This window comes from Malus sylvestris, chromosome 6 (genome assembly GCF_916048215.2).
Source record: "Malus sylvestris chromosome 6, drMalSylv7.2, whole genome shotgun sequence".
NCBI lineage: Eukaryota > Viridiplantae > Streptophyta > Magnoliopsida > Rosales > Rosaceae > Malus > Malus sylvestris.
The window spans coordinates 31,095,210-31,119,811 of NC_062265.1; the positions used below are offsets into that span (position 1 = coordinate 31,095,210).

The window sequence follows — 24,602 nt, forward strand, 5'->3', positions numbered from 1 at the left end:
CCATCAATTTTTTGATGTGGAGCATTTTACATTCTTCAACAATTTATAGCTACCTCATTCTCTCAAATTATTTCTACCACATTTGTTAATATCATTATAGACAATATATATATACATGGTAAGGCCAGTTGGGTTTGCTGTGTTTAAAAAAAAAAAAAAACTGATTATGTTGTGCTTTAAGAATAATTAGCAGTAAAATTAACTTGTTCAACGTTTGATAACCTGTATTTTTAAAAGTGGTGTGAGTATGGAAAAAAAAGTATAAAAGTGTTCGTTAAATCTGATAATTAACAAAATGTGATCAACAAAATTAATGTAGTACGTGTATATATATATATATATCTACCTCGCTCTATAGAGTTGCATGATACTTTAGACAACATTTGTGGAGGTTTTATCCGATCTACAATTTTTTTTCTTTTTTGGATGTTGACTATTAGTAACTCTCTCGAGGAGCTTTAGTTATTTTCCCTTCTAATTTATTGTATAAAATTAGAAGGTAAAGAAAAAAAAAGAGAAAATAACTAAAGCTAATCCAAATAGCATAAAAAATTAGAAGGGAAATAAGAATTTCAACCGTTGAAAGGAAAGGAGAGAGGGGCTCCCCTCTCTTCCCTCCCCACTTCTCATTCGCATTTCTTTGCTTCATTTAGTTAATCTAGTTCTGCACAACCATCTCCCACTATAATTCTGAAATACACAAAGAAACTAATTAACCATGGAAACTCGCCCTACCCTGCCCTGAAAATTAAATCCATTACTTCAAACCCTAGCAGTCTGGTAGGTCTGGTTTCATACCCGTTAATATAGAAAAATAAATAAAATTTTCTTTTGAGAAAAAATTTGAACAAAAGATAAGGGAATTAAGGAAATTAAAGTGAAACTGAGAGGAGAGATGGCAATGGAAGTTGATTACAAGCTAAATGTGTTTATTTTGTGTATTTTTATTTTTCCAATAATAACAATTCCGGCAACAGTGACGGCCAACATTGCGGATTTCGGCGAGCACTAACAGCCCGGCCAACCCACTCTCACCCAAATGGATATTGCCATCCAACAACAAAGTCGGGCAAAAGAAATAAGATTCACAACACCATGTGACAGTGTGATCATCACGCTCAAAATATTTTAGGACAAAACGCAAATGAGATTAAACCTTCAATCATAGAAATATAGCTGAGGACTAACTTATTATTTATTGAAATCTTTATTCTGTACATTTATATCAACAACCATACGATGTGATGTAACTTAATTAACAGTTAACACACAGCTTAATTAGCCTTAATCAGCTCATTCTCCAGCTGATTGGAACTTACGAGAAACTAGCATCCCTAATGAAAATGCAACCACAGCAGTCAAAACTATCCCTTTGTTTTTGTTCAACATCTCCATTGCAGTCTTTATAATATTCCCTCCTTCCTCCCATTTCCTTATATCTTCTGCAGAAAAGAATATGTGCCCATTTCCTCCTCCTAATAATTTTCTTATCTCTCCATACTTTATGCCATCAACTTTGTTTGAGCCTTGCTCTCCTTCATTTTTGCGTCTTAAGCCTTCCACATTTTCATTCTTCCCTATTTGAGGAGGTTCCGTGACAGCAGCAGCGCTGCCTTGGACATTTTCATACTTTATTTCAGGTTCTTTCCTTTTTTCTTCGACCGCTGTTGCCACCTTTGGTACGGTGACATAGAGAATCTCACCGTCAAATTTTCCGGTGATCTTATCAACATCTGAGTTTGGTGGAAGGGTAAACTTCTGCTTAAAATACTCGGTTTTCTTTTCGTTCACTTGCCTTTCTCCGCTGATTGTTATGTGGCCAGCTGAGATATTCACCTCAAGCCTGACCTCCTCCTTTTTAAAATCTAAGACACGGTTATATAGTTAAGCACCATAAATTCATGTCAACACACATAGCTAATTTCTATAGGATATAATTATATGCCTATTTTATAGGAGTCGAATATTAGAGCATGCACACATGCATTATGCTTTTCTTAAAGAAATGAAACAATAAAACATTAAGAGAACAATTAGATGCTGTAATATTGCAGTACCTGGAAGATCAACGAGAAGGTAATGGCCATTGCAGTCTTCTGTCCAGTCTGAGGAAGGAACAATCTTTTCGAGCATGGGTGTGGGTGTCGATGGCAGTAATCTCTCTCCCATAGCTCTCATTGATCCTCTGATATCTGCCATCAATGATCAACTAATACAAACTGAACTTTATACCAACAACTTAATTAAGAGCTTGCTTTGCGTCTTAATTAAAATGATCAGTGTAATGCTTTGTATATAGATATGGAAATGGCTCAAGGATTATATAGGGGAAGTATACCAATTAGCTAGCTGAAGAAGTCAGAAAAAATAACAGGTTTTCCTTGTGGGAAATGAAGATGGAGGCAGGCATTCGATCTTGGATATTCCAAACTTAATATTTCTGCATGGATGATGCATGATGGGTGCTGTGGGCTGGAATGCATGTCAAGTTTCGGTTGGTGGCTTATTGGGGTTTCAACATGTGGAAAAAGGACAGCATTCCTTGCTTTCATTGCGTCCAAACTCCAGACTACGTACACCTCTCTCTTTCTGTCTTTGCGGCGGTGGTCTATAATTTTAATATTAGAAGTGACCTAAGAATTTTTAGATCTTTATACACATATATCTGATTCGGAAAGATAGAATTTGATTTCCATTAAACCGAAGTTAATGATACCTGCAGGCTTCAGACATGGCCCTAGATTCGTAGTTAAGGACTCATTTGAAAATGTTTTTAAAATAGTTTAAAACGTTTTTGGTAAAAATATATTTAGGATCAACCTTAATTAATAAAAATGCAAGTGAATTCTTGAAAAACACTTAAAAGTGCTTCCTACAAGAAGCGCGTAACTAGTTCTTCTTATAGAAAGCACTTCACGCGCTTTTGGAACCAAAAAAATATTTTTTCTAAAAGTGCTTTCAATTATTTTAAAAACACTTACAGTAATTTGTTTTACATGGACATTCAAGTTTGAGGATTAGATGTATCACTTGAATAAAAAATAATAATTAAGCATACCTTTCTCTTTCTTTCTTCCCCAAATGCATATATTAAGTTAATTCCCATCATATTCGGGTTTTCAATAAAACATATATTCTATCAATTTTTGAGTGAAATATTTTACATTCTTCAACAATAGCTACCTCATTCTAGTGTTCAATCAAATTAGTTCTACCACATTTGTTCATATCGTTATAGACTTATAGTATACAAGTTAATCTGATAATTAAAAGAAATATGATCGACAATGTAATCAGTTAGTGTAATCACTACTAGAATTTGGCTCATAGGCCACCATTTTTTTCCCACCCTTTGCAATTGGTGGCCATATATGTAAAGTTGCTACTCTTACAATTTTTTGGTGGCTTTACCATGGGATGCCACTGATGTTGGTCGCCTTCAAGATTCAGCCACCAATCATTGGTGACTGTTAAATATTTTTATTTCTTAAATTGTATTTCCTTCTACTTTTTAATTTCATATGTATTTTTTAATTTATTTTGTGTGGCAGGGCAGGTTAATTTTTTTGTTTATAAAGCTGGGATATATCTTTGCTTATCAGGACCTACGGATGCACATCTAATACAAAAGGGAGATAGAGCCAAAACCCATAGAAGGACAGAGCCTTCGACCCTACTCGCATGTATCGGCCATTATTGCATCAGTGATGAAGTCGACCGGTTCTGCGAACCAGTCCCAGTCGGGCAATGCGGACAGGGCGTAGCGGACAAGAAGCTTAGTGGCCTCGTTTAGTTGGCGACTCGAGGGGTCAACGGAAGTCCGCTCCCACGCGGCTGGGTATTTGCTTCGCATACCTTGCCCTGTCAATTTCTCAGCAAATTAAGCTCCTCAGTTCATTATTTATTATCAGCTGGGTTTCTTGCAATCAATTTGGGGTTGCAACCAACTGGATTGATTTTGGGGAGTCTAAACAGGTAATTTTGTGTTCCACAAATTCAATATTCAGCATTTTTTAGACTAAACATTTCAATTTGTTTATTATGTCTGCGATTCTGTTGGAGTTTTTTGTTAGTTCAGTTTGAAGTGCTTCTTCTATCTGTTGAAGTTGGAACAATCTGGAAACCATACAGGGTTTAAGCCTATTATTGTTATCTATCTGTTGCTAGTCCTACTTGTGAGTTATGTTGTGCATTGCAGTAGTTTAGGACCACTTTACGATGTAATCTAGCGGATGATAGTTATTACCGGGGGTGGGGGAATAAATTCATAACTGACGTGAATGCTAAATATTGTCATCGAGCAAGTTGAATGGCAGTGTTCTTATAAGCCATTTAGTGTACGATTTTCGCAACAGATGTCTTGTGGTTCTGTAATTTGGAAGATGGCTACACAACGAGAGTTTCGCAAGTGTGGTGACTGCTAAATATTGGGATTGAGTGAGTTGATCCGTTAATTGACACAACTAATGGTGGTGCTTTCTTGTAAGCCATTTGGTGTCAACGGCAACATCTATCTTGTGGTTCTGTATTTTGAAGATGGGCTATGGACAAGTGTTTTCCTCTACATGATCTTGTGTGATGTTATCAATTTCCACATAATTAGGATCTTCTTTGGTCTGGTTATAGAAAGGGTGAAACCTTTTGTTTTGCTCCTTCTAGTTTCTATATCTACCAATCCGCTTTGACTTGCGTCATATTATTGTAGTGAATATTGGGTTTTCTGTGTTCTGTACTTTCTGCTATGATACCATTTTACTCGTTTGTTTTTCTTCTTAAGCAAAAAGTAGCTCTAATGATACAAGCTTACCGTACATATTACACGTCTTGACAACTGCTATACTTCTTAAGCAAAAAGTAGCTCTAATGATACAAGCTTACCGTACATATTACACGTCTTGACAACTGCTATACTTGAATTTTGTAAGGCGAATGAGTTGGTTTAGTATCTAGGATGTCGACTCGGGTCCATCTGCCTGGTTTAGAAAGTGTTCAGCACGAAGTTACTGTTTGTTTCAGTGTTGACAAGTTTTATTGTTTTCTGTTTTTAGAGTAATTGAGTCTGTTATTTTGGGCTTGGCTTTTTTTCCTTTTGAATTGGGACTTTTTTATCGAACAGGATGTTGGTCTCAATTTCATTTTTCCTGTGGCTGTTCAATTTATCCTGGGAAGAAAAAAATTTACTATAAATTTTTACAATGTCTTGGATTGTGAAAGTGATGATATACCTTCATTATTTGCAGGGACAAAGTTCTTTGTTGTCTCTGAGCCTGGGACACAACACATGGAAGGTCTCTTGAAACATATCTATGAGCTGTACACGGATTACGTCTTGAAGAATCCCTTCAACTCCACTTCAAGGTTCCTGCATCTCTTCCTGTCCCTAACTTCTTCCGCACCTAATTTTATAAGCTTCAGGGAAATATTTGCAATCTAGTGCTTAAGCCTATCTATCTGTTTATTTATTTTAACTTGTGTTTCAGTTGTTTTTAGAATGAATACAATTCAAATGCTTGCCTGATTATTTGGTAAAAGTGCTTTTCTGTGAATAATCATTTCTTAACTGTGCTTTTCTGTGAATAATCATTTGGTAAATATATCTTCCTTCAATTCGTGCCTTTTTATCAAATGGTGCAAATCAAGATATGTGAGGTTTTGAACAATGGACTTTTAACCATTCTAGAATGGAACACTTAAACCTCTATACATAGATACAAATTTGGAATGAAACACGATTCACATTCCTACAAATACTATACAAATGTTGTATACAAAACATACTAAATACCTCTACATTTTAAACTAATGACTGCCTGACCGACATTACTCAGTATATGAACTTTTTCCTTAACTTCTTTTGGTGACTTTTATGACCTTCTTACTATCCCCTGCACCCTAAAATCCTGTGCAAGACTCATATATACAATGTCACTCATAAATGCGATTGGAGTTGTTTTCCCACTTACAAAAATTGATTTCTAAAATAATATACTCTCCATTGCAGTTGCTTATGTAAATTATGTCCATATAGTATTCACATACTATATTTACTTAATTTGTTTACGTTACATATTTTACTTGCCTTTTTCATCTTTAGGCACCTTGTTGTTCCAATTCTAGAAACTATTGATTATACTCAGTGATGATGGACAAAAGTTGGGCCTCTTTCAATCCGTTTACAGAGGATTACAGAACAGGGCTAGCAAAATTTATCTCAAACTCATTGGAAGTTGCTTCTCATGAGGTGAACATCAAATGTCTGTGTGCTAAATGCTTGAATAGGTTATGGTTGAGTAATAAAGAAGTCGAAGCGCATCTAATTGTTGAAGGTATGGACCGTTCATACTTGCAAGGCTCGTGGGTATGGCATGGAGAGACATTTGGTGACCCTCTTCCAAGTAGCGAAGCTGCACAACAACTTGCTGCTATTAATACTCCTCATTCTGAACTACGCCCCTTGCTTGAAGATATTTTCTCTGGTCCCAGTGTGATGGGTGGCTTGCCTATTAATAATCACAGCGAGCAGGAAGCTTCAATACCTGCATATGCACGTAAGTTTGAAGCCATGGTGCAAGATGCAAATACGGAATTATATCCGGGATGTGGTATGAAGAAAATGGATTTCCTAATACGAGTATTTCAAAACAAGTGCTTATATGGGTGCAGCGAAAGTGCAGTACAAGCTAATCTTCAGCTTCTCAAACATATACTCCCAAATGGTCATTCTTTACCGAAGAAGGTGATGAGTACAAAGGGATTGCTGAAAAATTTCATGTTGCCTCACCAAAAGATCCATGCATGTGAAAATGACTGCATGTTGTATTGGAAACATAATAGTGGTTTAGATGTTTGTCCTACATGTGGTGTGTCTAGATATACAACCGAGGTAGATGACACAGCGCCAAGCAGTAAAAAGAGAATACCTCGGAAGGTGTTAACATATTTCCTATTACACCCCGCTTGCAACGGCTTTACATGTCTCGACACACCAGTGAAGATATGTGTTGGCATGGTCTTTCTCGGCCCGAGGATGGCTACTTAAGACATCCAGCTGATTCCTTTGCATGGAAGCAATTAGATTTGAAATTTCCAACATTTGGTGAGGAAATGCGCAATGTACGTCTTTGGTTGGCAAGTGATGGATTCAACCCCTTCGGAAAATGCAGCACCGACTATAGCACATGGCCAGTATTGTTGACCATATACAATTTACCACCTTGGTTGTGTATGAAATCACCTTTCATATTGATGGCTTTGTTAATACCGGGCAAAGAATCTCCGGGAAATGATATTGATGTATACCTTCAACCATTAATAGACGAGCTGAAGGTATTGTGGACCTCCGGGGTTCCCACTTATGATACGTTTAGGCAAGAGACCTTCACCTTACGAGCAGCTGTTTTGTGGACTATTAGCGACTTCCCCGCCTATGGGAACTTGTCTGGTTGGAGCACACATGGGAAATTAGCATGTCTTCATTGCAACTACAACACCGAGTCGACATATCTCAAAAAGGGTAGGAAATATTGTTATAGGGGTCACCGTCGTTTCTTGCCCATGTCACATGTTTTTCGTCGACAAAGGAAAGCCTTTAATCTTTCTGACGAAAGAGAGCAAGCACTTTCCCCTATGACCGGACGTGAATGCCTTCGGCGGTTGTCCACTTTACGGTTCAAATATGGTAAGACGCCACGGAAACTGGTTGGAGACAAAAGACCACCACCTACACCAACGGTTGGGCCATGGAAGAAACATAGTATTTTCTTCCAATTGCCGTATTGGGAACATCTTGTCCTTCGACACTGCCTTGATGTCATGCACATTGAAAAAAATGTAACTGAAAGTTTGGTTGCAACGCTGCTGGGTATTGTTGGGAAAAGCAAGGATAACATGAATGCAAGGTTGGACTTGGAATTGATGGGCATGAAACCGGAGTTGCAGATCAAATTTGTCAATGGAAAGCCAAAGATGCCTCCTGGTGCATATACTATGAAACCATTAGAGAAGGAATTGTTTTGCAAGGTCTTAGCCTCAATAAAAGTGCCTGACAATTACTCGTCCAATATTTCACGTCTTGTGCATGTAAGGGAAAAGATCATAAGGGGACTTAAAAGTCATGATTGGCACGTTTTAATGCAGCAGTTCCTTCCAATTGCCATACGCAAAAGCCTCCCATCTGGGACTGCACAGATAGTATTAGAACTAAGTGCATTCTTCAGACATTTGTGTACTAAAAAAGGGTCAGTGGAAGGCTTTCGCAAACTTACACCCAAAATAGTGATGATCCTATGCCAATTGGAAAGGATATTACCCCCTGCGTTCTTTATCGTCAGTCTTCACCTCACAATACATCTTGCCGAGGAAGCTGCACTTGCAGGTCTGGTGCACTACAGATGGATGTACCCAATTGAGAGGTATTCCTTAACTTTTAGTATGTTTCTATGGGTATTACATCTGTGCATCATACTATTTAGAACAGCAATTTTGATGTTGTACTATTTAAATTAGGTTCCTGCTTACGTTGAAGAAGTATGTTCGAAATAAAAATCGACCAGAGGGAAGCATGACCCAAGGATATCTGGCTGAGGAGTGCTTGTCTTTTTGTGCGATGTACTTGGAAGGCGTGGAGACACGTTTGAACCGTCCAAGCCGAAATGCAGATATATTACGGCCTGACCATGAGGGCGACTTTGACATATTTTGTGCCACCGGCCATTCACTTGGTATACGGGAAGATTATCATCTTGACAACCACGATTGGGAGATTGCACGATCGTATGTTTTAGCCAATTGTGATAAGTCAATGGCATATAGGAGGTGATTAAACTTAAATGTTATAAACTGCAGTTCAATGGCACCAACTTCTGAAACTCTACTGTTGGTTCTACAGAGTGACATTGACTTTATTTTCATCTACAGAAGTTACGTGGAAAATGCTCAAAAAACTCGAGGAAGGCGTGTAACCATGCTAGAAGCAGAGAAAGAAGCTATTAAATCCTTCCCAGATTGGTTCGAAAACCATGTTAGTACGGAATAAGTTAATTCTGTGTGTACTGGTTTCCTATTTAGCTTCCAATTCTTAACTATGCATATGAACCTAGGTGTAAATTGTGTAGGTTAATCAATTGCAACAATCAGGTGATCCAAGTGCAACTGACGACTTGGTGGCGCTTGCTAATGGACCTAGTAAGTGGTGTCGGAGATATAAGACTTTTGTATGTAATGGGTTCAGGTTCAAAGTAAGAGGCACACAATCCAATGGGAACTACCAAAACTATGGTGTTTTCCTACAGTCTGATGTTCCAAGTTATGCTGGCCCACGTGACCGGAACCCTGTTACCAGTTTGGTAGACTACTATGGGGTTCTGACTGATGTATTGAAATCAAGTACCATATGGAACGCACGGTGGTTTTATTCAAGTGCAACTGGTTTAATGGCACTTCCAAAAATACTGGTGAGGGAGTAAAAACAGACAGATATGGCTTTAGATTGGTTAACTTCAATAAGATGTCGTCTACGAGTGACCCCTTCATTCTCGCATCACAAGCACTACAAGTGTTCTATGTACAAGACCCAACAGATATAGAATGACATGTTGCAATCAAAACGAGACCACGCGATTTCTTTGATATGTCCTCAACACATGATGATGATCCGTGCGATGGACAGGATGTGGAACATGCAACTGGTGATAATGATGAGGTTCGAGTTAGAATCGATGTAGACGCCCAAGACTTTGAAGAATGCCTGTAAAAGCATCTAACTTTTGATGAAGGTAATAGTTATAGGAAGTATTGATTCGATGTAGAAGCTCATCCATGTTCTCTCAAATTATATAGTTGAACTGTCTTTCAATCTGACCCTTGTTATGGTATGTTGTTACTTATTGTTTCAGGTCATTCAAAAAACGATGAGGTCTGTTTTGATCAACGATTTGTATTCTGAGATTCATCGACTCAAGCAAGGTTGTTAACTGATTCCAGCGTTGATGTGCTCTCTATCTCTCTCTCCATATAATTTTTTTGTTTGACAGGTTATTTAATTATTCCTTATTGTTACTTTGCTGCAGGCTAAAATGTATGACATGTTTCTTATGTTCATTCAGAGGTATATGCTGCCACAGAGAAGAATGGAATATATATACCACGACATCGTTATGTTAGTGAAGAAGCAGAGAAGAAGGTCTTATTCTTGTCATTGAACTGAATTATGGACTGTTTTTCCTACGTTCACAACTGACTGGTTACTAACTTCATTAACTCTTTATGTACTGTAGGCAATGTCTGAAAAGATAGAGCGGATGAAACTTGATTATGATTCAAAACACAAGGTATCTCCATCAACATTTCATTCCTTTCTTTTTTAATAATATTGACTACAGGGTGAGAACTAATATGAACGTTACATTGGCCTGAGAGTAGAAATTGCTGGAGCTTCAGGAACTTTACAGTTGTGAGCAACTTTTGGCTGTACAATTGAATGCTTAACTTGTGAAAACTGAGGTAATACATTTGTAATAGCGACTTACAGAGTGTCCTTTATTCTTTCTGCTCTCGTTCTGAGATAATTAAACACTTTATACTTCAGAAAAAGCTTGAGGAAACTGGACATGCACTGTATGGTCTTGAGGAGAAGCATTTGAAGCAAATGCGTCCATCAAAGAGCAGGAATTTGTGATAGTTAATCTCCTCAAATCGGGTGAGCAAAGTTGTTTGCTAAAACAACGTGTCGTGTCACCATCTGCATTTTCAGACCATAGATAGATTCTCTCCATTTCATCTTACTTTGAAGTTATACAGTCGACATTCATGATTATTGTACAATAGTTCATGTTAAATGTTTGGCATATATTAACTTTCATGCTGGAAGGTACATTTAAATGACTCTTGCTTACTATTATTGCATTGTTAACTTTGAAAGAAATCACTCGATGGGCGTGCAATTGAGCTAAGAGCAGAGCTAGATAATGCTGCATCAGATGTGTCCAGTTTATTTGCAAAAATTGGTTTGTATTATTATTTTTTTTGTTCTTCTTTGATCTCCCTCAAAACTCTAGGTTATTTATTTTCTGACCATGGATGGTGTTGTACAGCGCAAGGACAAAATTTAAGATGGAAACCGGATACTAGTCCAGAAATTTTAGTCCCAATTAACTCAGCAGCTTGAAGTCTTGTATAAGACTCTGGCAGGGAAGCATAACACAACAGGAGCAACAATTAAAAGATATGGAAGAGGACATGCAGTCCTTTGTATCAACAAAGGCGGAGGTAAGGCCTAGACAAGAAGATGATTGTATTTGCATGCATTCCTGAGATTGAATTGTCAGTCTATATACAACTTCATTTTTTGGCTTAATTTTGAAGGATACTAAAGAACAACGACGAAGATTAGGAAAGCTTAAAAACATGTATGGTTCTGGTCATAAAGCTTTAGATGGTATAGCTGGGGATCTTGAAGGAAATTCACAATCAATGTTTTCTCATCTAAACTCTGAAGTGTCGAACCATTCTTCTGCTCTGGAAGATGTAAGCATTAGTTCAATATATATTTTGTCTTCAGATTTCTTTGTTTTTCTGTCATGATATTTAATTAGCGCAACTGTTGCTGAATACATATAAATCAAACTGGTACACATTAGTAAAAGTGCAAAATACACAGCGTAGTCATACATGATATTGATTCCATAAACCATCCATACAAAAACTTAGATAACATAGCAGTCTATATAGTTACCAAATGCCTAGGTTCAAAATATAAACATCCATATCTTCTGCGGTGGTACAAACTGAGCAGGAATGTTTACATAGAGCAAAAGACTAGAGAATTGTTTTTAAACGTTGACAACTTGAACTGCAATGGACATACGTGCATACTAATACTAGAATATAACATCCATTCCCAGCTAGGTTCAACTCTTCTTACCATAAGCGTCATCGGATGGTGATTTTGCATTCTGAATATCTTTGGGGATGGCTTCCTGTTTTGTTTGACCTATAGCACGATTCATCCAATCACAACGTTCTTGACCTCCCACATATTCGCACGCAGCACACTCCTTAACAGCCTTGTACCTTTTTTGAGGATGACGAGTCCTTGCAGTACTGGTACAATCAGAATCAGAATCGAAGTGTACAGCATTGCAAATCTCAATAAGATCAAATCGGTATGAATCACCGGGGAAAAAAGATGAAATTATTTTCACTGTGTCACCACTGATGGAAGGTTGCTTTCCACTGGTCATTAATTTCTCAGTATCAGCACTGATGCAAGGTTGTTTTCCACGGCTACCATGCTTCACGTAGCCGATTTCGTTGGACCAGGGTGGAACCACGTTCACACCAAAACCTGGAAGATCAGATGGAAAGTGCTCATCTTTTAAGATCACATTTTTCGCTGCCTCATCATAACGAGGACAATAAATACTGATCAAGGGATTGGGTGATGGATGAGGGTAAACGGGCATGTTAGAGCCATGCGAAAAGTCTTTCCATTCACCCCAGGCAGTAGTTGTCTTTGCAGGGGATTCGAACTGCTGGTTGGCACCTGAGTCGAATGTGGGGTTTTGCTCGAACTCGAATTCGACGTGAAAGTTAGCCTGTAGGTAACGACAAAAATCAGGATCTTCATGATTGGCAGTGAGCACAGGGAGAAGGTTTTCTTGGGTAGGAACCGGGGTTGCAGGGTTATTGGTTGGGGCAGGCATCATGGGACCAAGCACTTCATAATCCACCGCAGGAAGAAGGGGTTCAGTCGTGTTACAAAATAACTGTCTGCGAACATTTGGGAATAAATGGGACATTGGTGATTTGGTGTAAATTTGAGATGAAGTTGAAACTGCTGTAAGTTCAACAACCTCTTCAACGTTGATATTTATAAATGAGATTAGAATGGAGGGCAAGGCACTTGTAAGTTCACACCCACTGAGTTGAAAAAATAATTAATTAGGGTGTCAACAATTAAGCCCCGGGATTCTCCTTACAAAAGCAGGGATATTTGACCGCACATGGCATATGCCAATCTCATCAACCATGAATTCCAAATCTGCCACCTCACAGACTGATAAATTATTTAATGGGTTCCTATATTTTTTTATTCGTTAATAGCAACAGCTGGCCATTATGTGTGGCTAGGGGCGAACTCCATCAGTGTATATCAATTAAATAATGGTTTTACTATTGTTAGTAGGCGGGAGGAGTTGCCACTCGACTTAAATGTGTCTGCAAATATTTGAAGTTTGTATTTCAAATACGGAACGTGTCTGGCTTCATAGATATCACTTGACTTGTTTAATTGCATCAAGCTATCAACGCAAAGACGAAAATATCTAGAGGGCACATAGGTTACATTGAAGCCATTTCAGGAGGTATGTACTATTGTTCTCTGCTTACCAGATAATTAATTGAGGTGTTAAATGTAAATGCTTTTGTGTACTGCTGTTCATTGGACGCACTTGTGTTTTGTTTACATGAAATGTAATTTTGAAGGTACTGTGGGTCAACATCAATAACTCAGTTGCATCAATGTTGATTGACGAAGGCATCGAAACTGAACCACCAGCATTCAACCTGATGGAACACAACCACATACATCATTTCCCGATTCCAAATAATGTCGAAGGTAGCGTGGATGAACGTCCACGTATGACTTGTAGAGCACAGGCACCTAGGGGCATAAATAGGCCACATTGGGCACCCAATGGTACGAAGGAGGTGATGCAATTTAATGAGAAAGGGCAGCCGGTAGAGCCTCCTCACACTGTTGCTAGATTTTCTAGGTTTTTAGGAATGCTATCTCAGGAAGCATCATATTTTCCGATTAACGTAGTTGATTGGAGGCATTTCTACAGGGGTTCAAACATGGATCGTGCTTGGCAGAGGATTAAGGTAAATCAACATAAGGATATTGGTTATATGGTTGGTTGGTTTTGCTGTATGGATAGATAGTTATGTCACTGTCAATTAGATTTAAACCTGGAATAAATAAAACCCACAAAATGCCATCACATGGCCTTTTGTTTGCTTACTCAACACACACGTTGAAGCCATAAGTATGCCATCAATACATTACATTAACTGCTGTTATACATGCATAAGTATGTCATCAATACACAAGTTTAACTGCTGTTAGCCATAAGTATGCCATCAATACACAGTATGCCTTCATTCCAAAACTAATTGACCTTAACTACTGTTATCCATACACCAGTTAATACTCGTCATTGGTTATGTCAAATATTCTGCAGGTGGTCAGTTACAAAGTAGAACTAGAATAAATTATGCTTGAATGTGATATATTTGAAATAAGACGCACCAATTACGTCGTAATAGGCACCATATACGATTACAATAGGGTCCACTGCACATAATGCAGCACTAAAAGGCAGCATCCTTGTAGATTGGTGATGTGTAATGAGCCTGCTTTTAACTGTTTCATGTAAGGCTAAAATGTACGATTATAAAAAAAAATTGAAACCTACTGCAGGGGTATTACAAAGTAAATGTTTTGTTTCATATTTCATATATTACGTAATGGGGCATAATTAACAACAACATATATATATCTAAATGGGCAGGGGACTCTTGATTGGACAGATGAAATCACATTAGAATTGGAGCCAAAAATTCGGCGGGTTTGTGAGATGAAGATGAATGATAGATGGAAGGATTACAAGGCAAACCTCAAGAAGGCATACTATACTCCATGCCTGCACTCACCATCAGCGGAAAGGTTCCATTGTCAAGATGGCCGGGTCAACCAAGGGCAATGGAAATTGTTAGTACAACTATGGGACACCGGACATGCTCAGGTACCACACACAGTGATCAAATGTTCTTGCTTGTTTATACACCATATATGGTTGATTTAGTTGGGAAATTATGTGAATGATAAATGTATGGATTGTATGTATTGGAAATTAGGATGAATTATGTTTTCACATAGCCCCACTAATGCATGATACAATTGACATATGTAGAAGCGTGCTACGGCATCTAGAAAGAACAGGAAGGCACTACAAATATATCACACGACTGGAACCAAGTCTTTTGCGCAAATCAGACACGAACATGTAAGGATTTTCCTTCAGTTTTGTGTTATGCTAACTTAAGTACAGTTTAGTGCACATGGAATGAAGGTGCTGGATGAAAACAATCTCATGAAATATCTGGTCTATTGGTTATTTGACATTTTATGTTAACAGGAACAAGTGAATGGAAGCAAACCGGACTGCATTACATTCTTTACACTAACACATACTCGGAAAAATGGGGAACCAGTGGATGCTCGGTCAGCTGCAATAATTGTAAGTATGCCATCAATTAGCAGCTGATACAATGTTGATATTCGATGTAGGTGATATATATGTTTCCGGTTTGTAAGTATGCCATCAAAAATTGTTAGTATGCCATGGTGTCCTATAGGAGGCGATATATATAAAAGGTTTGTGGAATGTGAACAATCAGGTGGTTTGTAATATTTTATACGCAAACTCAGTGAGACAAAGAACATAATGCAGCAACCGGCTGCATTAGTGAATACACTGAAGTAATGAAAGAGATAAGGGTGCATATGAGTTTATTGGTATAATGTTTGTTTGAACAACAGAACAATCACTAATAGAACTAGTATTGTTGAGAAACATGGTTGGAATATATTTGATTTAGAAGGCTATGAAATCGATATAGAGTTCATATGTATATGTGATTAATCTTCCCAACTACTTGCAGGATGAATTCAATACAAAGTTGAAACTGTACGCAGATAGGAATGAGATCATAACTGAACAGGTTTGCCATAATGTGTACGCTGATGTATTGGGGCCTGAGAAATACAACCGTGTAAGAGGATTTGGGACAGGGGTTGTGTGGTCTGACGTGCCGGGCATTAGAACTGAGAAAAGAGGGATTTGTAGAGAAGTTAAAGCAATTACAGTAGCATATGAGGAACAAATAAAAGCTGCTAATATTGAAATTGAGAGACTTAAGATGGAGGCAAGTGAGAGAGAGGAAAGGCAAACGATTGAGCAGGCAAATGTGGTTGCACAATTGAGGAAAGAGCAAACTGATTCAATGGTGGTACATAACAGACGGATGGAGTTGGAAGTGGAGAACATGAAGCGTGAACTGAGGGCTACAATAATGTCCGCGCCGATGAGGGCTGCTGATGCAGGCATTGTGGAACCAAACCGAGTTGATGTGAGTGAAGCTTGTGTGACTAGAACTGAACAAGGGACTAGTTTAGAGATCCAGGCAAGTGGAGAAGTTGAAGATGACGGCTTTGTTGTGCTGCACAATAACGGCACAGCGGATGAGATGGTCTATTGTCCATGCATGGTGAATGTCACTAGGTTCAGTAAATGATAAGCTAATTGTGATCATTCCTGTGATTTTTGCTTGATGTAAATAGTACAAATGCCGTAGGGAAGGCATAGATCCAATGGGGCGGATTTTGTTAGTTCAGTTGCTGTTGGTGGATGTGCATATGTACTGTTGGTTTTATAAAATGTAATCTCCTCACCCTTGGGTAGTTGGATGTGTTGGACAACAAACTTGAATGTAATATGCTTCCTTGGAAAGGGACAAACCTTGTTATTATTCCGTATGGGATATAAAGTGTGGTTGGTTGTCTATGTGATGCCTTTTGCAAATTTAATATAGTTGTGAAGTTTATATTAAGAAGATGAGTTTTAATGTAGTACAAAGAAATGATTTAACAGCCATGTAATACAATTCGAACATAAAGGTCATTTGGAATGCTATAGATTCACACCGTTGTTGGTGCCTATACTTTAAAAGCCACTCATCCTAATAGAGACACATAGGATTGGTGGGTGTATGAGTATGAAAGCCACAAATTTTAGTCTCAAATCTAGCCACCAATAAGAGAGACAATGACATATTTTGCATTTTACAATTAATTATAAAATATAAAAATGGTGTACTATTCACATACCCACCAATGCAATATTGGTGGCCATTGTTACAATGGAGTCCTCTACATAGGCCACACTTCTAGTTTAGTGGGTGATTGGTGGCCATAAAGGTTTGCCACCAATGTGAGTGGCAACACTTGACAATAGCCACCAAATGAAAGGGTGGCTTATAGCCATAATTCTAGTAGTGAATACGTATGCTTTTACCTAGTTCTATAAAGTTGCATGATACTTTAGACAACACTTTATACCATTTTCTTTTTTAGATGTTGACTATTAGTAACACTCTCGAGGAGTGGTCAAGAGAGATTGTATAAAATTAGAAGGGAAAGAAAGGGAAGAGAACATAACTAAAGCTCATCCAATAAGCATAAGAAATTAGAAGGTAAATAAGAATTTCGACCGTTGAAAGGGGAGAGGGGCTCCCCTCTCTTCCCTCCCCACGTCTCATTCCCATTTCTTTGCTCCATTTAGTTTATCTAGTTCTGCATAACCATCTCCACTATAATTCTGAAATACACAAAAAAACTAATTAGCCATGGAAATTTGCCCTACCCTGCCTTGAAAATTAAATCCATTACTTCAAACCCTAGCAGTCTGGTAGGTCTGGTTTCACACCCATAATTTAGGAAAATTAATAAATTTTGGTGAAAATTAAGGTGAAAATTTGGGAGGAGAGATGGCAATGGAAGCTGCTTACAAGCTATTTGTGTTTATTTTATGTATTTTTATTGTTGCAATAACAATTCCGGCAACGGTGACGGCCAACATTGCGGTTTTCGACGAGCACTGGCAAGGTCGAGCTAAAGAGGCGAAGCAGGCCGCCAACAAAGCCTACAATAAAAATCCTGCAGAAGTCACTGGAAGTTTCAATAAGGAAGTCCACAAGTAGGTCCTTTGTCGCACAAGAAACAAGCCTTTTTTAAACCAAAGTCAATGTTGTTTCATCATGTACTACGATTTGCAAAGCGTCTTTATTTTTTGGTTTCGAAATGTTTGTTTACAAGCTTTTGTTTAATGGAAGCAGCACCTTCGATAGCATGAACAATACGCGAAGGAACTTAAAAGAGAAGTACAAGGGTCCATGCGTGGCTACAAACCCTATTGATCGTTGCTGGAGATGTGATCCAAACTGGGAAACAAATCGCAAGAAGCTGGCTGATTGCGCCAAAGGATTTGGGCACAAGACGACAGGAGGCAAGGCTGGAGAGATATATGTGGTGACAGATAACTCCGACAATGACCTGGTGAACCCGAAACCAGGGACACTACGCCACGCTGTGATTCAAACTGGGCCACTCTGGATCATATTCGCTCACGACATGAAGATAAAGCTAAGCGAAGAGCTTATGGTGACGAGTGACAAGACGATTGATGCACGAGGTGCTAATGTGCACATTCAAGACGGTGGCCAAATTACATTACAGTTTGTGAAGAATGTGATCATCCATAACCTCCACATTCACGATAACAAGGCAGGAAATGGTGGCATGATTAGGGACTCGGTGAATCACTATGGACAACGCACACGTAGTGATGGTGATGGTATATCAATGTATGGAGCCTCAAACGTTTGGATAGACCATGTCTCTGCGTCAAATTGCGAGGATGGACTCATTGATGCCATCCAGGGGTCTACAGCCATCACCATATCCAATTGTCACTTCACCAATCATAATGATGTAAAAATCCATCTATTACATTCAAATCGAGACCAATCCTTTGTGAAAAAAATGCATTTTATGGACTAATTTGTGTCGTTTTGATTCATGATGTAGGTGATGTTATTTGGTTCAAGTGATAGCAACTCTCAGGATGAAGTGATGCAGATAACTATTGCTTTCAACCATTTCGGTCAGGGGTTAACTCAGCGTATGCCAAGGTGCCGGTGGGGGTTTTTCCACGTTGTAAACAACGACTACACACATTGGCTTATGTACGCTATTGGTGGCAGCCAACATCCTACCATAATTAGCCAGGGCAACCGCTTCATTGCTCCGTCAAATGAAGCAAGTAAAGAGGTAAAACAGTAGTTGTAGTACTTGTTCTTAAAAAATTACTCACAAGAACTAATTTTCGATGCGGTTCTTGTTGTTATCTAGGTGACTAAGAGGGAATATGCAGCAGAGAACGTGTGGAAATCGTGGAATTGGAGATCGGAGAACGATCTTATGGTGAATGGAGCATTCTTTATTGAATCTGGTAGCCCAATCAGGAATCTCCCAGAGGCGGATATGATCCAGGCAAAGCCTGGGACATTCGTGGCGAAGCTCACACGCTTTGCAGGTCCTCTTAAATGCATTAAAGGGAAGCCATGCTAGAGTAAATGTTGAACAAACATAACAAATATGTATATAAATATATGAATCTCAAACTGAACCCTGTTGAAAACACAGAGGTTTTTGTAGCAGTAGACAGTGAAGAGTAATAAGAAAACACCGTCCTCTTATTAAGTTCGATCGAGGTTGGGGGTAGAAGGGAAAAATATGTGATAGAATTTGGGAAAAATTAACTTGAGGTGTATACACAGAAATGTACATTATGCAATAGATAAATTTTGATTGCAGTTAATTTAATCTGTTCTTTCCAGTCAAGATACAATGATATATTCTGCAATTTCACCTTCTCATTTGCGGTGAAATCCTATTTCCGATCAGTTGACAGTATTGAATTTGAATTTTCTTATTACTTTTGTATCCATAATATATAGTGCGAAAAGAAGACCCGACTCCAAAGGTTATTCGACTTTCAACTTTATGTTTACAAATCAAGTCTGTTTTACGCTCGTCATTGGGGAAATCATCCAAAGAAGCAATCAACGAAGAATTAAATTGTCATCAAAGAATCCTGACTAGGAACTTCGGAACTGCACTGACCTTTTTCGGTAGATAGTCCTTGCGGTATATATATCAGCTTTTAATCTCCAGAGGCACTTCAAGTTTAAGCAACTTGGTGAACTGCATCATTGATCAAAACATGTAAAAGTTTATTGAAGCATCTACTCTCATGCTCAATGCTTGTTTATACACATTAATGCAAATTTGAAAGTAAACACACCTGAGAAATCTTGAGTTCGAGTTCATCCCATTCTAACGATGCATTACTTCCTTCCACAACCCCAGTTCCAGCATAGATCATAGCGCCGAGACCCTAGAATCCAGAAGGGTCAGTGCTACGAGTTCGGCGTGCTAATGAAGACATGCCTATGTAAAAGAGTATAAGCAAACTAATACACTTGGTTTACCTTTTCCACTAATGCTGACCTAATGCCAACCGCAAACTCACTCTCTCCTCCTCCAAACCAACCAACCGGCCCAGCATACATCCCTCGGTCGAATACTTCTGTGTGAATATAAAGAAATCTCAGTCTTCAGGAAAATTTTCTATTTGGGCCAAAACAGCTAGATGAATTGAGGGTATAGAGGCAAAAGGATTATAGGCGTACAGAAAACAAAAACAAATAGTAGTAAGATGGACCTGTTTCCGCAATTAAAAGCCGTGCCTCCTCTGTTGGAAATCCACAAACTGCTGGACTTGGGTGAAGAGAAGACAATATGTCAAACTGAAAGATCGACACAGATAGCTCGTGAAACTTCAATTTGACAAGGACTATGGGGCGGAAATTGAACATATCCTTCAGAAATAAAGCTAGTGGATTGCAGAATACAAGTAAAACAATGCAATGTAGTTACCTCATCATCTTCACTTCTTAACCTGCCAGCCAATTTAGCATATAAATGTTGGACTCGAGGGAATTTACGGATTGCTTTCTTTGGTTCAACTTGGACACTGTCACATACATTCTGCAAAACAGGAAAGTATGTACCGCGATTTTTACTTTCAGTTTACAGATTTCAGTATTTGCACCGATTTATTCCCCATTAAATGAAATCAACAACGAAATTTCAGAAATAAAAGTACCCAAAAGTAAACTTGCCTCTAGTTTTCGTTGTATGCTTTCTCGTACAATGGTAAACTCAAGGTGGTCCTTTGGACTGCAAAGAGAATGTTATTGGCTGTTAACTAGTTGAAACTTATTAAAATTATGGATGTAAGAGAAATTCTCATGGATTCCATGCTCGTTTGACGCTGAGTTTGGATACTTGCAAGACTTCCAAGTAGTGGAATTAAGTATAACATCACGAAAATGAATAAGAAAGGTCGAGTTAAACCTGGAAAGTAACTCGAGTTCTATTTCAAGATCTTCAGGCATGGATTCACCTCTGGCTCGGGTTCCAGCCAGAGCCTCGCTAGTAATGCCTAGCCATTTTCTGTGAAACAGTTGCTCTGGCTATTCACAAGGATCATCAAAATCAAAACTCAAACAAATTTCAAGACGATCATAGAGGATAAAATAAGTTGTAGCGTGTAATTTTTACTTTTCGAGACAATTACCGTGTTTCCAATAAACGCTGGTGCATTTGGCGGCTGAAGACAAAACTGATAAGCATTTTCACCTTCAACCTGAAGAAGTTTAGCTCAGATGTAGCAATCATAACTTTTGATTACTTTACGGAGAAAATTCACCGGTTAATAGCTTGAAGAAGAAAAAAAATACCTGTAAGCACGCTAGCCATGCTATGGGATCAATATCAGTAGCTGTTATTACTCTGCTGCTACGCGCGAGTACCACCTGAATTTCCAACACAAGATGATTCGTTAATGAGGGAGGGAGAGAGAAAGATGAAGCAAAGGGGCATCTCAATACTGAAAACAAGCTTGACACACCGAAAAGCTCTATTAACAGCATTGCGACGCACCTTCGCTTATTTTCTGCTGTTACTTGCGTGTACTATCTGCTGCTAGTACCTTAATAAGTGCCGAGTTGCTTCTTATTTTCTGCAAAGCGCTATTAACAGCAAGATCCCAATACGTCTTGCACGGGATGTTATTATTCCTTAACATTAGTGTCGAAGGAACTTGTCTTCGAAGCTTTAAAACAATGGAAGATATCTGTATATTCACAAGAATTCATATACAAATAAAACATGAATATCTTCGATAAATACTACACAAAGCAGATTTAACTCTGTCAGATTATCTGAACCTGATGCATCGTAGCTTTAAGTGCATCAATTGCATGTCCTAAATTCCACGAAAGCGCATTGTCCCACGCAATGGTTGTTGCTAGCATTGAACCTTCTTCAAGCTCATCAAACTCAACCTGTCATTGAGTATCTAGCAGCAGATGGCATAAATACTTACGAGAATTCAAACACGATTTATGGATTGAAACAACTGCACGAAAGCAAACAATTGTTCTACCTGAGGAATCATAAAATAAAAGTAACCAAATGCCTCCCATTCAGATGATATGTTGGCTCTTGCATCGAAACGGATTGCCCCATAAGCGCGAATAAGTGGACATTCTGTAGAGAGGAACCTTCAGTCAAGAGATGAGAAAATTAGACTTGAGTTTATATATTGGATTTTGAAAATCATTCCCCTTCATAGGGGGGTCGCGCGCTTAATTGTAAGTGGGGCGGGATTCATATCAGCAACGATTTCAACAATATATAAATACATATCAACTATTGATATGTTGTTTATATTGTTGATATGAATATGACAATTGCTATGTTATCGATATGTTGTCCATATGGATCCCGCTCCAGCTACAGTTAGAGAAAAATATAAAGGTTATATGGAACGACACTGAACTTGTCGCAATATATTTTCTTGTTTTACCTCTTTAAGGACTTCCAATGCCTGTACGAGAAGGGATGCACATCCTGAAAGAAAACTGCAGACCCCACGCCGGCAACGCTGACCAACTTGTGTTTTGATTGATTCTGGTCATTTCCATTGGTGTAGTCAAAGGATAGATCAGAAAAATGACCAGTTTGGCATCTGCCGGAGAAGAAACAGCGCGGAAGGAATTGGTCTTGGGCGTAAAGCCAGTCGATTGCTTCAATTTGCTGCTGGATTGGCACCTTAAAACACAATGCAACTTTGTTTTAGCACTACCTTTGTTAAAAACTAGTACATGAGTTAAGATTAATTACTACGTGGCACTAGAACACAGTCACATGGTATAACTAGTCTACGTGCAATGCGTTGTAACATGAAAGAATATTTTAACGATAAGAGATCAAGAGATATTTTGTACATAGTTTTTGTTACTGTAATCTGTATGTCTTTTTGTTTTCCAAACCAAAGGCAATTAGTTATGTCATATGATATCATGTGCATTGTGCTAAGCAGTGCAGGATAAGGAATAGGGATGTAGCCCATGCTGTCCAATGCTACCCAACCACGTGGCAGAATCCCATTGCTCTAAAATCAAAGCTTTTTTGGCCAGCTAGGCAATAACAGATAAGAGAAGAGCATTTTAAACTTACCTGGAGACGTATAATTCCGGAGGAAGACGGAGGCGGGTTTGATTTCAGTTCCGAAATGGCTGAGCTGAGCCGGTCCAGAGCCAATGAAGGTGATGGAACCGCCGGAAACGAGCGCGTTTCAACGGTGCCTAAAGGGAGGTGAGAGTCTCCTTGGCAACCATTCATGGAAAGTGAACACAACTGAGACCTCTGTTCACACGAAGGAGAAGGATATTAGATGACATGTCATACATACGAGAGAACTTATCTACACTGGGATGCCTCCCAAGAAAACAACGGACTGCTAATGCGTCTTAACTTTCTCGCATGGCAGTACGTCGTTGACTTAGGATAACGCTACAGTGACATCCCGTATCAGGGCGCATGTATGAATCTGATGGAAAAAGAAGGAATGAAGTAGGTTTACATGGTGCGAGAAATGAATGGTTTGCCTGCTGGAGACTGTGATGCTGCATTTGGCGGCTGCTTCGGGATCCATGAAACATGGCCGAGCAGCTGCAGCTGCTTGAGCTGTGGCCATGAGAAGGGGGAGGAGAGAGAGAGCTTTGGTCTCAGCTGCCCAATAGGTGATGGAGCTCTCCTCCAATACTTTATGGAGATGTTTGGTGGGAAATGTGACACGTGAACGCAGGTCTCTAATCTAGTCTCGGGACTAGGGAGGATTTTTTCGCGTGACGGTATACGGATGGTACACCACATATCACTAAATAAATGGTAGGATATGTGTGCTAAAAAGTTAATAACTTAAAAAATAAAGTTTCCCACCATTCCTATTAAAACACGTGGTGTACCACTTGTGTTCCGTCACAACTAAAAATTTCTCCAGGACTAGAAAATGTTAGTGCCTTTCGAGTATCTCTTTCGGATTCTCTTTATCAGAATTTGTATCCGTTTATCGTACATTGTACGATCAGTTTTCATTAGTTGTTGTCTATATTTAATTTTAAAATGATTTGTGACCACACAATATAAGATGAATGAACACAATTGATTGATCCTTCAATTATCCACAAAGAGGATCAGGCTAGGATCCTAATCTTTTCTGATATACGATATATAGACTGAAAATAAATACAAATATAATCAATTTTAAAAACTATAAGTGAATTAGAAACTGCAATGTTTTGATGACATATTTACCTAACCCACATTTGTATAGTTATTGACGTCTTAATATTTTCGGGTTTCAATTTTGATGAAAAGTTTGCAACAAAATTCCATTTGTGCATATTTCTTTAAAAATATAGGGGTTTTATTTTAAGAAACATATGATTATTCTTCTTATTCATTTCCATCCAATCAACCCCAATTATTCGTACAATAGAGCGTAGAG

At 38.5% G+C, this 24,602-nt stretch overlaps 3 protein-coding genes across 5 annotated transcripts; 1 reads left to right on the top strand and 2 right to left on the bottom strand.

The window, feature by feature from the left end:
* The first annotated feature begins 705 nt into the window (after positions 1–705).
* On the top strand, positions 706–19,504 carry LOC126627210 (pectate lyase-like). 2 transcript variants are annotated; one of them, XM_050296664.1, is made up of 5 exons: positions 706–784; positions 17,533–17,816; positions 17,956–18,610; positions 18,707–18,949; positions 19,031–19,504. In XM_050296664.1, the coding sequence occupies exons 2-5, from the start codon at positions 17,608–17,610 to the stop codon at positions 19,247–19,249; spliced, it is 1,326 nt and encodes a 441-aa protein (XP_050152621.1). In that variant the 5' UTR covers positions 706–784; positions 17,533–17,607; the 3' UTR covers positions 19,250–19,504. The 2 variants fall into 2 exon arrangements, with proteins under 2 accessions (XP_050152621.1, XP_050152620.1); XM_050296663.1 differs by lacking the exon at positions 706–784 and having other exon boundaries at positions 17,303–17,816.
* Positions 1,166–2,586, bottom strand: LOC126627211 (inactive protein RESTRICTED TEV MOVEMENT 2-like). The gene is made up of 2 exons (XM_050296665.1): positions 2,058–2,586; positions 1,166–1,865 (listed from the first exon to the last, which is right to left on the bottom strand). The coding sequence occupies exons 1-2, from the start codon at positions 2,197–2,199 to the stop codon at positions 1,294–1,296; spliced, it is 714 nt and encodes a 237-aa protein (XP_050152622.1). The 5' UTR covers positions 2,200–2,586; the 3' UTR covers positions 1,166–1,293.
* LOC126627209 (isochorismate synthase 2, chloroplastic-like) lies at positions 19,464–23,882 on the bottom strand. 2 transcript variants are annotated; one of them, XM_050296661.1, is made up of 15 exons: positions 23,676–23,879; positions 23,270–23,458; positions 22,617–22,861; positions 22,194–22,311; positions 21,976–22,092; positions 21,738–21,881; positions 21,487–21,561; positions 21,324–21,392; positions 21,101–21,219; positions 20,866–20,923; positions 20,621–20,731; positions 20,406–20,490; positions 20,173–20,270; positions 19,986–20,078; positions 19,464–19,885 (listed from the first exon to the last, which is right to left on the bottom strand). In XM_050296661.1, the coding sequence occupies exons 1-15, from the start codon at positions 23,787–23,789 to the stop codon at positions 19,838–19,840; spliced, it is 1,683 nt and encodes a 560-aa protein (XP_050152618.1). In that variant the 5' UTR covers positions 23,790–23,879; the 3' UTR covers positions 19,464–19,837. The 2 variants fall into 2 exon arrangements, with proteins under 2 accessions (XP_050152618.1, XP_050152619.1); XM_050296662.1 differs by lacking the exons at positions 19,464–19,885; positions 19,986–20,078 and having other exon boundaries at positions 20,174–20,270; positions 20,406–20,456; positions 23,676–23,882.
* Positions 23,883–24,602: the final 720 nt, after the last annotated feature.